General features: G+C 46.7%; 1 protein-coding gene across 4 annotated transcripts; it reads right to left on the bottom strand.

The window, feature by feature from the left end:
- Positions 1-1,328: 1,328 nt before the first annotated feature.
- On the bottom strand, positions 1,329-12,595 carry pot (papillote). Of its 4 annotated transcripts, none has more exons than XM_066738176.1 (6): positions 12,465-12,595; positions 6,735-6,851; positions 5,496-5,832; positions 5,229-5,385; positions 4,763-5,135; positions 1,329-4,686 (listed from the first exon to the last, which is right to left on the bottom strand). In XM_066738176.1, the coding sequence occupies exons 2-6, from the start codon at positions 6,756-6,758 to the stop codon at positions 2,572-2,574; spliced, it is 3,006 nt and encodes a 1,001-aa protein (XP_066594273.1). In that variant the 5' UTR covers positions 6,759-6,851; positions 12,465-12,595; the 3' UTR covers positions 1,329-2,571. The 4 variants fall into 4 exon arrangements, with proteins under 4 accessions (XP_066594273.1, XP_066594276.1, XP_066594275.1 ...); XM_066738179.1 differs by lacking the exon at positions 12,465-12,595 and adding an exon at positions 12,269-12,285; XM_066738178.1 differs by lacking the exon at positions 12,465-12,595 and adding an exon at positions 11,733-11,749.
- Positions 12,596-15,990: the final 3,395 nt, after the last annotated feature.

Below are 15,990 nucleotides of genomic sequence, written 5' to 3'. Positions count from 1 at the left end.
GTTGCAGAACCATTTCACACACTGCTTCCCCCCTCCTCCTTACGCGTCTTCTTCGGGGGACCAAAGTTTTTACGTGTCAGTGAAAAAATTAACAGTGTCGAGTGTATCCGAACGTTGCGCGATGGGAAAATTTTTTTGGATATTGATCGAGAGAATAATCGAAGTGACGATTTTTTAAAGTCACATTGTGTACGGTTCGGAGACTAGAGAAGGGTACAATTGAATGGATCTGTGAATTCGTCGCGTGGCGAGAGACTGCGGTGGCTCTCTCTCCGTGACTCCGCGAACACTTAGGGGAGCGAAGACGGCGAGAACGACGGCGCGCCTTTTGCTCGGGGAAAAACGCATGCGTCGGCTAAACTGTCATTGCGATGCGAAAAGCGAGGCCACGTGTGGTATGGTGTGTCCCGAACCATAAAGAGCTTCTCGATCGATGGGGGAACTTGCTCGATTACAGCATTATTACCCTTCACTTGGAATCTAAATAATATTTTAAACATCGTAACAATTGTGGCGAGGGATAAAGCTTTTCCCTGTTCCCCCATTTCGCATTGCAAATGTACGTACTCGCGTTGTACTAAAAATCAACGAAACCTGTTTTATCGTGTTTTTAGTTTGCTTCGTGTATGTATTAAAAATACGTTTTCATCAAGGTGTATAGATTTATCCGGTTTGGTGGATCGAACAAGCTTTCATCCGTCTCATTGTCATAGAACGAAGGTGGGGTCGTCATGAATCGTCCTCTCGGTGTGGTGGGGAATCGATGTCGTAATGTCGCCGATATTCCAATGCTGAATTGCCTCTGCGACCTCCGGATTGTTTTCCATTTCCACAACGAGACTGGACGGCGGTATTATCTTCTGTGTTAAGGGGAGGGCGGAATAAAATCTATTTTTTTTTTCTTTCTTTATTACCTAAAAAATTAATTCGAAGCCTGAAGAATGTTTACCCGAACCGTAAGTCGATGCGCTAGATAGAGGAGACCTTAAACGCAGTTTTCTCGTCATTATTTCTGCAAATGTTTTCTTAAGTGTTTTTTTCAAGTGCTGTGGAATTAAAAATTTTTTAAATTTTCTTTTCACAATAGCTTCTTACTATGCAGAAGAATATATATTTTAACAAAGTATGTCGTAAACTTTAATATCGAATTATTTCAGCGACTTGGACGTTGTATGCACGACGTAATTCCGAGCAGCCGACTTTAAACAGTTATTGCACCATCCTTTAAGAAAACTTTTCATCTAGAAAATTCGATAATTCAAGATTATTCATAAATACTTATGGATATTTTTATGAAAATTAATGGAAGAAGAGAAAACAACAGGAAATAGTAAAAGCATCGTTATGTTTATTTCGGCAATAATAAAATTATCAGTACAGATCATCATCATTGTCGTCGTTGTCGTCATAATCATCGTTTCTAATGTTTAAAGTCGATGTAAAATTTTCGACTATTGAATAATAACGCATTTATACAGAAAATAGACCAAAACGGAGTGTAGGCAAGAGACCAGCCATTTATAATTCCTTCGTAGAAAAATACTTTGTAGCAGACGTTTCACTTTTGGAGACTCGTAAATAACCACTACGGGTACAATGAATAAACATGTGTTGGGATAGTTTAGGGTGGTAAAGGGGGGAAGGAGAGAGGAAAGAGGAATAGGCGCGCAGAATTCGCGGTCAGATTTGCGGCCGAGGTACATTTAATTTGAGAGGGTTAGGTCCTTTAAAGGGGGATCCTAGCTAACGTTGAAGCGTATAACCCAGCACCGTATGTTTCGTTACCTATTAAAATAGACTATTATCGCAGCCGTACCGCTCATTACAATATACAAGGGAGGGCAGCCAATAAAGCTGGCCGGATTCTTTTTAGACGATTTTAAGGTAGGAGGAGAAAGGATAAAGAGGATACATATATTATGTCGAGCGAGAAAGAAGCGTGTACGAGAACGCGATGGGAATCGGGTTAGGAAGCTGAGAACGAACAGCGTTGCGCGGTTAATCGAGAGATCGCAACTGCCGCCGATTCGTACGTCTAACTATAAGAGCGTTTTGCCCACATCGATCTTCAAATAATTCAATCGACGTCCCGCCGCATTCTACAGTCCCACTTGTGCTCGTTCAGCCGAGTAGCGAGTGAAGAAAACGGCGTTGAGAAGACGTTCTTTCAATTTTTTTCGCTCCTCAATATACGAGAGTAAAGGGGGATGTGAAAAATCAGATTCAAAAAAGGATAGAGAATCCTCGAGCTGGAGGACTATCAGGGCAGTGAGCGTTTGTTCGGAGGTAGAAAGGAGGGCAGTATGATTATTTATTCGGATATTAAAAATATAAATTGGGCCACTCCTCTAAGCATCCTCTAAATTTTCCCGAACCCAACGTATCCGAATAACCATTTAAACATCGTTGGATCGATACAACGATTGGACCACTTTGTGCCACGCTCCACTAGCGTTTGGTGAGATCATGTAATCAATAGATCGAACATAGTGGTCCAGGTTACTAATATAATTTGGACCAGAGGATTCTCTTTGTCTCCGAATGTGCCTGTTAGGAAGCATCGGAGATTATTTAGATCTGCATCTCAGGTTCCGAATCATCGTGAAACCAATTGGAGGGTGCGCGCTGACTCTCGGTGACGGTGCGTTCGGTGTAACGCGTTGATCTCGCGGTGAAAGTACTCATGGGTTGATATTGACGAGCCACGTCCTCTAAACTGGCCAGAACCTCGAGTCTATCACCGCGCCTGATGGGTCTAGGAGTGGTATCAGTGGAACTGATCCCCTCTTCGTCACCGGTCCATCCAGGCAGATCCATTATGGCCGAGGGGACACCCCAATGTTCGGTGAATTCCGAACCCGACCTCGCCAGACTTGGCTGACTTAGCGACCTTACGAGAGAGTCAGCTCCCTCGAACGAACTCAGACTGGTGAGGTCATCCCTGTCAGCTCTAGCGAAATCTCTCACTGTCATTTCCGACATTGATCGGAGATCCGCTTCACTGCAGGGACCTCCTCTATGACTGGGCGTTAATCGTCGCAGTCTTCCAGTCTGACTTCCGGCAACCGTTGCAGTCTGCATCTGCAACCTGTGGCTTTGTGCTCCGAAGGTTCTTGCAGAGCTACCGCCGTCACTCTCATACTCGTATAGAGTTGGCAAGGACGACCTTCTCGACCTGGTCTCCCAATCCGATGATTTGGATCGTTTGTATCTCTGTCCATGAGCACCCTTATGAACGCTCGAGGACGAAGTAGAGCTCGCCTGTGTTGGAGGGCTCAAGATTCTTATAATGACGTCCCACTTGGCTGGTGGGAATAAGTTCGTATAACGCGCGTCCTTGCGGATCAGCTCGTAATCCTCGCGAACAATGGCTTCCGTTAGGAGTGTCCTCAGGGTGCTCTCGGTGGTGATGATCTCTCGCCACTTGACTCGTTCCGTTTCGCTCAGCTCGGAAGCATATTGAGGCTCCAGTACTCGGGACAATCTATTCAACCATTCGGATGGTGTACCGTCCCGCAGATGACGAGTTTGCGTTGGTCTCGGAATATCGGCACGTGTCGTATAGGTCGGCTCTATATTCGCATCTGGCTCCTCGTCGACAGCTTGAACATTCGGTTCGTTGGTTATCGTCAAATTGGAAGCCGAACTAACATCCGAAAAGTTTTCCCATTCCGGTGGTGGCGGAGGCAACTCTTCCGTTGGATAATTCCTTATAGTGACATCCCACTTGGGATCAGGAGGTGGTTTCGCTCTGTATTCCGTCACTTGGCGACGATGACGCTCAACGTCCTCAATGGTCTTCTTCTCCGTAACAGTTCTAAGGAATACGTCGTCCACTTCGTGAGTGGTTATCTCCGGCCGCCTCGGAGCCAGCACCTGTGGTTGGACGAGAGGCTCAGCAATTTCCTCGCGTGTCATTCGATGATCCCTATGTTGCATGGCTGCGTGGGTAGTCGTAGTGGTGGGGACGATAGGAGGTGGAGGTGGTGGGGTGGGCGCCAAAATACTGGCGACCCTGTACTTGGCGTGGGACATATCCGTGACCTCGGTCAAGGACCTCGTCTCAGTTAGCTCGGTGTTCAAGGAAGTTAAGGACCTCGGCTTGTGGAGCCGAGGCAATATGTCGGGAGAGACTGGAAGCCTGTCTTGGGTCATGGTGGTAGTGGTGATTTCCCTCTCCGCCTGTTTTCGCAGGATTCTTGAGTAAACCGGCGGAGTTTGTTGACGCGAAATGGTAGATGTACTGGAAGTCCCTCCGCCAGGTGGCATGTGCAACTCTGGAATATAGGAGAATGTCGTCATTCTCGGCGGTGGGCTCTCCAGGGTTCGGGTCATGCTGGACTCTTCTCTCTCCAAGATGGTGGTGAGATTCCTCTCGAGCGCGATGCTGGCTACGTCGGACTCTGATGGCAAAGGACTGGGTGGTGGCGGTGGCGCTTTTTTCACCCTCATTTGCACATCGAATTTAGGCTCGATAGGAACGGCGACCGGATGTCGTGATAACGCTATCCTTGAAGCATTGGCCGCAGTCAAGGAAGTTCCTTCCATATCTGCTACCGCTTGTTCCGAGTACAAAGAGCTGGTAGTGCGAATATCCACTTGTCGTTGGTGTAGTTCGTGATGGATATAAGCTTTGTTGTCATAAGAACCGGCGGACGACACCGGAAGTGACCTCTCTTCGTCCACCTGAAGAACGTAAAATAAGAAAATGAGGATAATACGGGAAGAGAACGATTAAGAATAGAAATTTGACGCTGCCAACCTCTGAGTGGCTCTCGCTGGGATAATCGCTGGGTAGCGTGTCAGAATGGTCGATGACCAAATTAGCTTCGCTACCGGAAGTGGAGACAGCAGTAGCGTGTAATAAGGCGTGGGCTCTCGGAATCCTCAAACCTTCGAACATGGAGATGTTTCCGAGGGAGGAGCCGGAGAGTTTGGTGATCTCGGAGCCTGTGACGCTAGACGGGAATGGATGCCTGTGAATGACGCGAAGGTTCCTACGTTTGAGGCACATGTAGGAGCAGCCGAGGCCGAGCAGGAGCAACGAGAGGAAGAGAATGGCGCAGATGATTAGAAGAATCTGGAATCCTTTGAGAGGTGCCTCGGCGACCAAGGATGGCGTGGCAGTAGCCATGCTGCGCCATACAGAATTATAAGGTTGATGCTGTTTAATGGACGCAAAAAGAAAAACAAAAGGAAAAGAAAGGTATAAAAAAGAGAATTCTCACATGCTGGCAGGCGGAGCCGGGGGTGCGGGAGCCACTGGTGGGGGGTATCGGCAAACAATGGTAATAACCTCGTCGCCGTCCATCTCTAGCGCAGGGTGAAAGCGTACAACTATGTTGTTGGTGAAGACTCGCTGAGGATCCTGCCTCGTACCGCATCCTAAGTAATAAAGAAAGCATCGTGTCGTGATACAATGGGCGCATTCTTATTTCCGTCACATCCTTTGTTCCCCCCCCCCCCCCTCTTTAGTATCTCATTTATCACCATACCTTTCAGAGGTATTTCCAGCTTGGCATTGCTGAGTCCGCGTCCTTTCGTCATGCACGCGCTGTTTCGATCGAAATCGGCGAAAGCCACGCCGTAAAATGGTTCCTCGAATTTCAGCTCGACCTGCATGGTCCCCTGCCCGCAGTTCAGATAAGCTTTCGTGCGATTCAAAAAGATGATTGGCGAAAGATCGTCGAGCTTGGTAATTTTGCCATCGAGTACCGTGCTCGGTGGTAGGCCCGGCTGATACTCGATGCTGTTTCCCTGCGAGGCATAGTTACTCTGGCCCAGGCATCCCGGAACAGCTAACCATAACACGGCTAGCAACATCCGCAGCATCTGCAATTATCATCAGCGTTCATTAAAATGGTCGCTGCTGAAGACTACGATCGAATCGTAGATTAAATTTCATGCATCTATCTCGCATCGGGACAAGACCTAGCGCTCCATCTTTCCATCCGCTATATACATATATACATAAATATTCCCGCGTCGGCCATTATTTATTCGCCACTCCGCGGTCATTCTGTTCCCCGTTCGTCTGGAATTCCAACTGGACGCGTTCAGCGCTCACGCACGCGATCTCTCGGGATAAAAGAGATCCTTTCCAGTCGAGCCAATGGCAAAGTTTACACGCGTATTACGATTGTTGGTAAAGCGAAGAAATGGGAAAATAAATATCGCGTTTGGTCACTCTTGTTTTTGACTTGGAATCCGGAGGCAAGTTCGTATCGATGGTGGGGAACAGAAGGAGATTCCGACGGATTCCTAAGTCGTAGTGGGGTTGGCACGCTCGAATGCGCAGAGGCGAGTGAGCAGCAGCACCGTTACTTGTCTAGTGTGTGCCTTAAGAGCAACAAAAACAACGCAACTACTATTACAAAACCAGGCGAGTTTGAGACTAACCGTCCATCTTTCTTTACTCCGAGCTTCTTTTCCCTGCGAAAGAGTAAAAGTAACGATTTTTCCTCGGCGTTTATCGTAACTCGAGGAATAAAACGTAACTGAATTAATCTTTCAAGCAGGAAGAAGCTTTCCCAATGCGAGGGAGAGCAAAGTTTATTGGTGGTTCGCTCTTATCTCGCCTGCTTAATTCACTTGGCACTCCCGGCTAGATACCACCACCATTACTACTACTACTACTACTACTATTACCACTATTACCACCACCACTACTACCGCTATTACTCTTTAGTAATTTGTCGTGTTCACAGACACGAATAAATTCCTCCACGCCATACCTGCATTTTTGCGCTGGTTACCATTCTCTCTTTCTCTATCGTTTCCCTCTCTCTCTCTCTATCTTTCTTTCCGTTTCCCTGGAGACTCTCGCTATGGTCGCATGGCTTCCAGAGATCCTGAAACAATGGAAAAATGTGTTATTTTAATTAATCAAACTACCGAAGAGTACTGTTGGATAACCTTTCGTTAAAAGAGAGAACAATAATTGACCCTGTTTCAGGACCGAATATAGAAAGAAAAATCGATATATTTATTATTTTACACAAGGACTGGGTCTAATTTGTATAAGCGAGAGAGAGAGAAAGAGAGAGGTTAGAAGAGTAAAAAAGGAAGTATGGGAAAAAAAAGGATTACGTAAAGGTATGACGCTACTATCCCATATGAAAATAAAAGAGGCGACTCTCTCGCTTGGGATGCATACACGCGTACGAGTGTTCGTACGTGAAGAGCCCGTGTATGTATTCGATTACTGAAATTACGTAAGAGGCAGCCGTTTCAATGCTGCCTGACGAAGCCAAAGTTTTCAAGCTGACATCAAAGTCCTTGCTCTCGCCCACTCTGTTTTCGACTACCCCCTTCCATCGCCTTATCCAACCACTCTCTCGTGCCGTTCTCGCGACCTTCGCCATGCTACACCCCTCTCCCCCCCCCCCCCCTCTTCCCATAAAAGTAGATTAATTTTCAAGCAACAGCTCAGCGTTGCTGGCTAACGGACACCAAACGCTATCTCCCTGATGCAGCGAGACCGGAGAGAAGTACTGCGAGGAATGATGGAAAAGAAGCTGGAAGCCTCGTTAATATTCTTGCCGTGTGACGAAAGCAAGTTTTTTCCACCTCCAGCTGGATTTTCGCGTCGAAACTTCATTCTCGACCAGCTCCTACGCCTCTCGACACTCACAATTTTCTTCGAGATTGCTTAACGGGAATCCAGAGACACTAATTCTACACTTGTCTTCTCAGTTTCTTCTCCATTTTCTCCTTCCTCTTTTTCTGCCTCTTCTTCTTCCCAAGGAGAACTTCCAGGACGACACGCTGCTTTCGCGAAGCGATTGCGTTATCGCAACGCATAATTCTACGTCGGCCAACAAAAAGCTATATATATATACACATAAACCTCTGACTCGTATACAGTGGTTGATTCATTTTCTACGAATAATTTGTTTTCGCATACTTTTCAAATATATAATATAGGAGAACCCGGCGATTTTTCATGCTTTCGTGGAACACGTGCAGCGATCACGATAGCCGGTCCTCGCCGGTACCATCTTGGATAGGTTCGTAAAATCGCGCGTTGATTTACAGAAACGACAGATTTATCGGTCGATCGGAGGTGGAGGGACGCGCCCAATAACCATTAAAGAGGCGTCGTGAGAAACGACAATTTCCGGACGATGAATCTGTTCGAAAAGTCCGGTCTAATTTATCGAAATTCTCGAAAACGTTTTGTCGAATATTTGCCGAGTGACATTTTACACTGGCTTGGATTAAAAATAGTCATTGGTCATTTTTAGAGAATCCACCACTCTTATTCTTTTCTTTCCTCTCTCTCTCTCTCTCTCTCTCTCTCTCTCTCTCTCTCTCTCTCTCTCTCTCTTTCTTCATCTGGGACCTTTGTTTGTTTCTCCAATAAATAACGTTTTTAATTGTGCCAAGCGGATAGGATAGATTGGCTCGATGATTTATGCAAGTGTGACGTTCACGCCCAGTGGCTCTGAAAGTCCGCCGAGCCTTTAAAGTCGAACGAAGCTAACCAGTATTCGAAGGAGACAACGTCGATCTCGTTGCGCAAAGCCTCGCTAAACTTTCACTGTTTCTCGACTGGGACACCACCAATTCGTGTCCGAGTTGACCACTCACGCACATTTCTCTATTCTGCCCAATCGTTTCCACTCGACGAGGTCCCCTCTGGAAGAAAAATGAAATTAATCGTACAATAAATCATATCTCCGTATTATACCGGACCAGAAGGAAGGAATGGTGTCCTTGCTGCAATTGTGCGCTGGTCGCGGTACGAGCGAGAGAACGAATTAGTCGCGCACCACTGACTGATGGATAAAGAGAAGGTAGAATGAGAGAGAGAGAGAGGTGGAGAACGGCGATATCCGATTGGCCGGTAGTTTTATCAGATCCTTTTTTTCCCCGTCGACCCCTTCAACGGATGACCTTGGGCGAATGCACCGATAGGGCACCTTGCGGAATCCCTCTCGGTTCGTTTCCCGACTTTGGAAAAACTTGGGAAACGCGTTGGCAGCGAGCAATCTACGATTCCCGTTATCCCACATTTTTACAGACTTTTGTTATGATTCCTGTTACGACCGAGTGCACGGACCTGTTATGTGCTCGACGAGAATATCGCAGAGGCGAAGCCTGACACGTTTGACAGCCGTCTGCGCTCGTTACGCAATCCAGACGAGAAGGAAAAAAGCGAAAAATCACACTTTTCCCTTATTCGAAACGATTCGCGCTTGCCAAGGTACCGTGGAATTCCGATGGCATCGCGAGAAAAGTTTCGAGGGAATGGCTAAATTATTAGTTTGCCTCGTGTAATTTTCACGTCGCCTTAAGGACAGTCTCATTGTCATTCCGGTAAATTGTGTAACAAACTTGGTGACACAGTTGCGACGTTGCTAGCTCGACTATTTTTATGGATAAGCGTAAGCTGGATGCAAAATGAAGAGCACAAAAGAAAAGTCAGGGGCAACTATCTTGTTTTTGTCGCAATTGTGCTCGGGTAAAATTATTTCCTTCTCGTGAGAAAAAAAACGGTTCAAAACGAAGAGTGTGTATCATTTTGCGTCAACCAATGGCGATTGGTCGAGTCAAAGCATAGCAGGCTGCAGGGGAAGACTCTGCGCGACACTTTTCAACGTGGAAGGTGCAAAAAAAAGGGACGAAAGGACTGTTGGTTGTCGGATGTTGCGTAAAATGCAGTAAAAGATAAATCTGCCAGCTGGTTATTATCGGTACACAGCGCAAGGTGTAATTGACTTGGGGGTTATTGAGAAGTTTCGGTTCATTCGCTCGTTTAATAAAGGCAGGAGGAAAAATGTCCTTTGGTTGTCATTATACTTTTACGGGTCACGCGTTCGTCGTATCTCCACTGTAATATTGCCTCTTACGACACATTGGCGTGGTACCGGAAGTGCGAACAATGAAGCAGAAAAGATAAAGTTGGAGAGAAAAACTGCACGAGTGTGTATGGATGTTGATGAATCGCGATGGTTTTGGTCGGTGGATTTGCGTGACTCCAGGCGAAGCGAGCTTGAGAGCGAGCGCGTACCAGTGACGTCAGAGCGACCGGATCCAAGATGGCTGCCGGAGTCGAGCAGCGCGTTCGCGAGGCAAAATCGAGAAACGGCGAGACCGGTTCTTCGGCCAGACGAAAGTCCAGCGTGGGGGAAGAGAAGGGAGAGAGAGAGAGAGAGAGAGAGAACGGAATGAAAAGGAACGGTGGAGAAAGAACGAGAAAAGCAAGCAAAGAGGATACCGCCGTCTTTCGCTCGCACCAACAACTACTTGCCAAAAAGCTTTTTTACCCCTCATTTTATACCATCCACTCGAAACACGCCAGTCACCAACGATACACCGGCTACATCGCTGTAAACAACCCGCATAATCTCTTCGATTCAGCAGGCATGCCACAGGGCAACGGTAGTTTCTCATTTCTTCCGATTTTCTCGTCGAGCGAAAGTAAAATAGTTTTACCGAGAAGTTTGCAGCGAGAGAAATAAACACAAACTCGACGAGGACTTCCTTGTATTACATCCGTTATATCGAGTCTTTTTGCCGAAAAGCCCAAAACAAAAAACGATCTGCTACTGGGTCGACTGTTGTTACCCGCTTCTCGGTACGCGTGTGCCACGCTCCTTCCAAGAATCTCGTTGGTCGTTTGTTGTTGTTCGAGCAGACCGAGCCCGATCGTAAAATTCCAAGATAAGCCCAACAATGAAGGTCAACGAGTCTCTCATCCCCCAAACTGCAAGAAAACATTCTCCATTTTTCCATGTTGAATAAGCGAGAGGCTCGCGGCACTAAAATTTCCTATTTACCGCACTCGTAAAGCCGAAAAGAGAGAGGGAGAAGCGAGGAACCTTGCACTTCGTAATTTATAGCCGTTCCTCGTGTAGCAGCAAATGAGACTTTCTTCAAATAGCCAGATCATATCTGCGGACGAGTTTCCTAAGGCAAAGAATGTCTTTTACCCATCTCTGGATTCTCCCGCAGTCTGATGGCGAGCAATGCTTACTTTTTCCACTCATTAACTCTCCTCAGCAACTTTATTTCAGTTTACCTTGCCTGCCATGACTCGGCCTGTTCTTCTCTTATAATTCCTCTCTTGGACAAAATTCTATTTGCCTTAGTCATACGCTCTTCCATTACTCATGCGCTTATTAATATGAAACATAATTGGCCAAAACAAAACCCACGACGTGCTGGGAAGAATACCAAGAGGCTGATTTCTCGTTACGCTTGGTAAATATTAGAGAGGAGTGAGCGGGTATGTGTTGTTTACGTGTGAGAGAGAAAGAGAGAAAGAGAGAGAGAGAGAGAGACGTTAAAACAATGCATAGGTAAAAGTGTGTTATCGAATTTTCCTCTAGCTTCAGACATAGCCAGGGAACGTTATTCGAGTATCTCGTTCAATGTCGTCGTTCTTTTGCAGAGGAGCATAGCAGAGAGCAAAGTGCTTTCGAAGCGTCCACGGCCGGGCTCTATCCAGAGCGCGAGAAAGACAGAGGCAGAAGAAGAAGAAGAGAGAGGACGAAATTGAAGTAACCAAGGTGAATCGTTGAGCGGAACGGTATCTGCCGTTCCGAGCCGAGAAATCCGAGGAGGCTTTGTTACGGATCCAAGGCTCGTGCCCCGTTGCACCGTTCCTCCTTCTTTTTCACTTCTTCTTCTTCTCCTCCTTCTTCTTTACCTTCGCAAACCCTATCGATCCCGACCGAACACTCTCTCCAAATTAGTGGCTACTGATAATAATAATACAGCTCTACCAGTGGCGGAGAAATATCAGCGTGTCGCTCGGCACGTTTGTCAGCGAAATTCCTCCTGTCCAAACTGGCCTGCGATACTTCTCACGAGGAGCATTTGTGAAACGCCGACGCACTTTGGAGATCGCGCCTTTGCGCCCGCGCACAATTTGCGTAGGCACGCGCGTTAAACTCCACCCACACTGCTTCTCCTCTGCATTTGAATTCCCATCAATGAGCTCATTGCTCCTGACAGATTTTTACTTTGCACGATTCTCTATTTTCCCTTTTTCGAACCAAGGTCTCTGCGATTCTCCATCGTTAGGAAACTCGTGCCACACATCCTGATCAAATTGCACACCGATCGCCGCGAGCTTTCTCTCGTTTCCGTCGAGAGTCATCCACAGTGAGAAAAACAACGGGACGAATATCGCGTATCCGTCGTAAATTGTCCACTTGGCATATTTCCTTCCACTACCAAGAATGCACTGTACTATTTGCAATTGTGCCAACCGTTGACGAAACACCAGGGGTAATTGGGTTATTATCGAATCACCTACGCAACGCTTTCACCGAAACGTTATCCGTGACGTCTGGTCGACAGTCGAATGGAGATAAGAGCACTGACGACTTGTGGACGGATAAGTTACACGGGCTGGGAAAAGTGAAAAGTTTGGATGAGGTTAGGTTGCAGCCAACTGTCGTAAGAGAGAGAGAGAGAGAGAGATAGAGAAGAAGCGTCCAAGTAGATCGTACCTCGTGATGAGGGGGTCAGGAACGGTTTTCGAGGATCTGGTAGCTGCTGGACGAGGTCCCCGCAGGTTTCCTCTGGCTCACAGATGTGCGTGGACGCGATCGCGCGACTGCCACTCTGTCGCTCGCGAACGTTTTACCTGCGACGACGCTGCCCCCTGGCCCGGCAGCCAACAACCAGCCAGCCAGCGCTCCCACAAGCTCCCCAACCTGCAGTTGGAGCTGCAAGCGAGAGCGTGGTAGGGGGGTTAAGTAGGGGCAACGCTCACTGCACTGCCAGCAATAACCGCCCAAACTTTTCCATAACCACTTCCAAAACAATTTCTTGTCACTCTCGTCGCAAGATCTCTATATAAACCAGCTACCGTACGTAAGTGAAATCACTAAAAGAGATTTAACCTCACTTTCGGACTCTGAAAAATTTCTTGCGTGCTGGAGAAGAATTTCTCTGCGCGTCTCGCGTGCTAGTGGAGTGTGCCGAGCACGTATCAATCCCCAGGTATTTGTACACGTTGTTGACCAGTGTAAACAATGAGAATACAAATGTGCATGTGTATGCCAAATGTATACCTCAGCTGAGTGGTTTAGCAAACGTTTCGTGTATTTTTCATTTCGAGAGCGTGTGTACGTACATGGATGATTCTGGAAAAGTTGAACACGTTCATTGTCGTCGTGGGAAAAGCTTTTCTCGAAATTTCCAAAGGGGAATGAATCGATTCAATTATACTGTATACACAGAGGGATAATATTGCGCACGGCGGTACGAAGGTTAATGAAGTTGATAGCGCTATAAATTTTCAAGCAGGGATTCGCTGGTAATTGCGATCTCGCGTCAACCGATGATTTACGAATTTCGGTGCGCGATCCTTCACGCTCATCTCCCAAGAATTCGCTGATAACGAATTTTTCCTTCCCCTTCCCCCCTTCTCTCGAGTTTCTTCGGCTCGAGGCAAGACCTTATTTAATACCTTTATCCGACGACCCTTTAATTACAGTGGATTCCTTGGGCGTATCTGCGCGAGAGTGCATTGTGCTCCCTTGCCGTACTGACGACGCACACTCGAGCGCGCAAGTGTGTGTAGTGTACACAATATATATATATATATATATATATATATTTACCATAATACCGCAAATTCCTATTCAAGAATAATTCCCGGAGAAAAATGTAAACGCTCTCGCACAATCCCCCGAATTTCTATTCCGCTTATCGCAACGTGGCAATAAATAACTTTCCGATATTCGCGGACAATGCAGAAAATGGAGGGCAATTATTCTCACGCTTATCTTCTTCGTGGTGTATATTCATCTGGGGGATGGCTCGCCCATGCGGGAAAAGTGATACTTGATCGATTAATCAAGCGTTGGAGGTGGTAATAGTGGTTTTAGTAGCGGAGAAGAAAGTTACGTATTACGAAGAGGAAAAATTATACTACCTTGCAAAAAATATTAAATCTTTTCATTCTAAAATATACTCCTCGTCCATTCTCGTTAAAATTTTCAAAAGAATTCAAATTTTTAAAATTGCAATTTTTTGTCTCTCTCCAAAATAATGTTCCAATTTTAACCTTGCACTTTACCATGCGCAGTGACCGATAAAGAATTCAGATTTTTTTTCATACTGGGTCTCGATACTTTAAGCGATGATTCTCGCATGAATTTTTTAAACGAAAATTATAGTGGTGATTTAGGGAGAGGGGAGGGGGGAGGCAAGATTGCGGTCTTTGGCCAATGAGGGGTTATCGAACGAGGGATACCGAAAAGAGAATCGACGGGCAAAGTTTCGAGTGGTCTGTCCAGTTTACTCGGCGACTAAAATGGCGAGACTGTCTCCGTTTACCCCCACTCCCCCCGCGCACTCATCTTCCCAGCCTGGCTCCTTGGCTCCTCACCGATCTGCGCGGTTCATTCGACTCCGTAAATGGCGAGCAGAAGGCCTTGGGCGCCCACGCCCTCTATGTCCTAACCTAACCTCTCTTTCTTACGTTTAACCTCACTCTCTCTCCTTTTTCTACTGCCATCCCCCTTCCCTCTTCCTCCTCCTCTCCTCCTCCTCCCCTGCAAGGAGCTTTCTTCCCCCCGAGCGAGTCCAGCTTCGCGTTCCACCGATCCTTTTGTCCAGCGGTGCTGTCCATCGTTCATTCCCTCTTTCATTCTCTCTTTGCAATCTTTCACATCATTCGCATTCCTCCATCAGCTATGTCTTCGCTCGACTTATGTCCTATCGTCCCGGAATCCCTCGAAACTCGAATTATCCCTTTTTTATTTAATCGAAGGGGTAGAACGTAACCTACACCACATACTCGGTCCATGATTCCAAACGATTCGCGTTGTCGAGGTTAACACCCTCGAAATTTTCATTCTTCGTCGTTTCATCAGACGTATATAGTTTAGAACCACTTTACTTCTACATGTACGTGAATTATTAATCTTTTCTTATCTAATTGAAGGTATGGAAGGATGTACTTACGGTGCAGGTTAGGTTCATGATGTTGGACAACCGAAGTACGCGGAGTTTCCAACGCAGGTACTAAATAAACTTCCTTCGACGCGAATCTGAGTTATCCCGCCATTGGCCATTACCGACCAATTTCCTTCGCTCCCTGCTCGCCGGTCCAGCGAGCAAGTGGAAAATGCCAGTGATGGACGGGGGTCTCCGAAATTCCACTCGAAGCATCGGAGAACGCTTCTTGGAAGCCCAGGTGGGGTGGCATAAAAGCGAAATTTTTCTCGCGATGGAAAGCAAAGTGCAATGGCACTGCGAAGGATCCGAGAATAGCCAAATATGGCGCGGAACGGAGAAGACCGGCAGAGATTCGCGTTCGAGATCGACGTGCGTGGGTGTTTCAGGTAGCTTCTCACCTGAGAAAACCCCGACTCTCCTTGAGGAAGTTTCTCCATCTACTATATATACGTAACACCTGGTTTACCTATGTAAAAACTTACCTGAGAAGCGAAGAGTGAAAAATGGTAGGAAGAAATAAGTATAACTGCGAGATAAATAGAATTTTATTATTGATACCGTCTTCGTTGCGGCAACAAAGAAGAACGGGAGATCGATGAGATCGAGATTTTTTCGAATGGTTGTTTGGCGACCATTGGCAGTGTATTAGTACTATGAATAATAATAATAATTATTGCTTTCGTCGCGCGCTCGCGTCGACGAGGAAGCGTCTAAGCTTCCGGTGAACCGAGTCTTCGCTCTTCTTCCTCTTAACCACCCCCCTCCCCCCTCTTTAATACGAGAATAGGCAGCTTTTGGTTTTCGTAGAACCGGTAATTAGTAATACTATGTCGAAGAGCGGAATAGGAAGGAGTCATCGGTGCTGAAATTTCGACGGAAATTTCTCCGAACGAGCGAACGATTGATGGCTGTGGTAAGAGATCGGTGAGGGGAGGACAGGGGTAGGGTATAGGGACGATGATGTATTACGCAATGGCATCCACAAATGGAAGTCGGCGATCCTCGTTGTCCCGATCGTTCCTCTCCGATTGCGTGGCGGCGTACTCGATAAACCGGTCACGAGAA

This window comes from Prorops nasuta, unplaced genomic scaffold, assembly GCF_024137725.1.
Source record: "Prorops nasuta isolate Cenicafe-Biocafe unplaced genomic scaffold, Cenicafe_Pnas_1.2 PNAS00018, whole genome shotgun sequence".
NCBI classification, from domain to species: domain Eukaryota; kingdom Metazoa; phylum Arthropoda; class Insecta; order Hymenoptera; family Bethylidae; genus Prorops; species Prorops nasuta.
The sequence above is the reverse complement of the archived record's forward strand: the minus strand, read 5'-3'. Positions and strand labels throughout refer to the sequence as shown.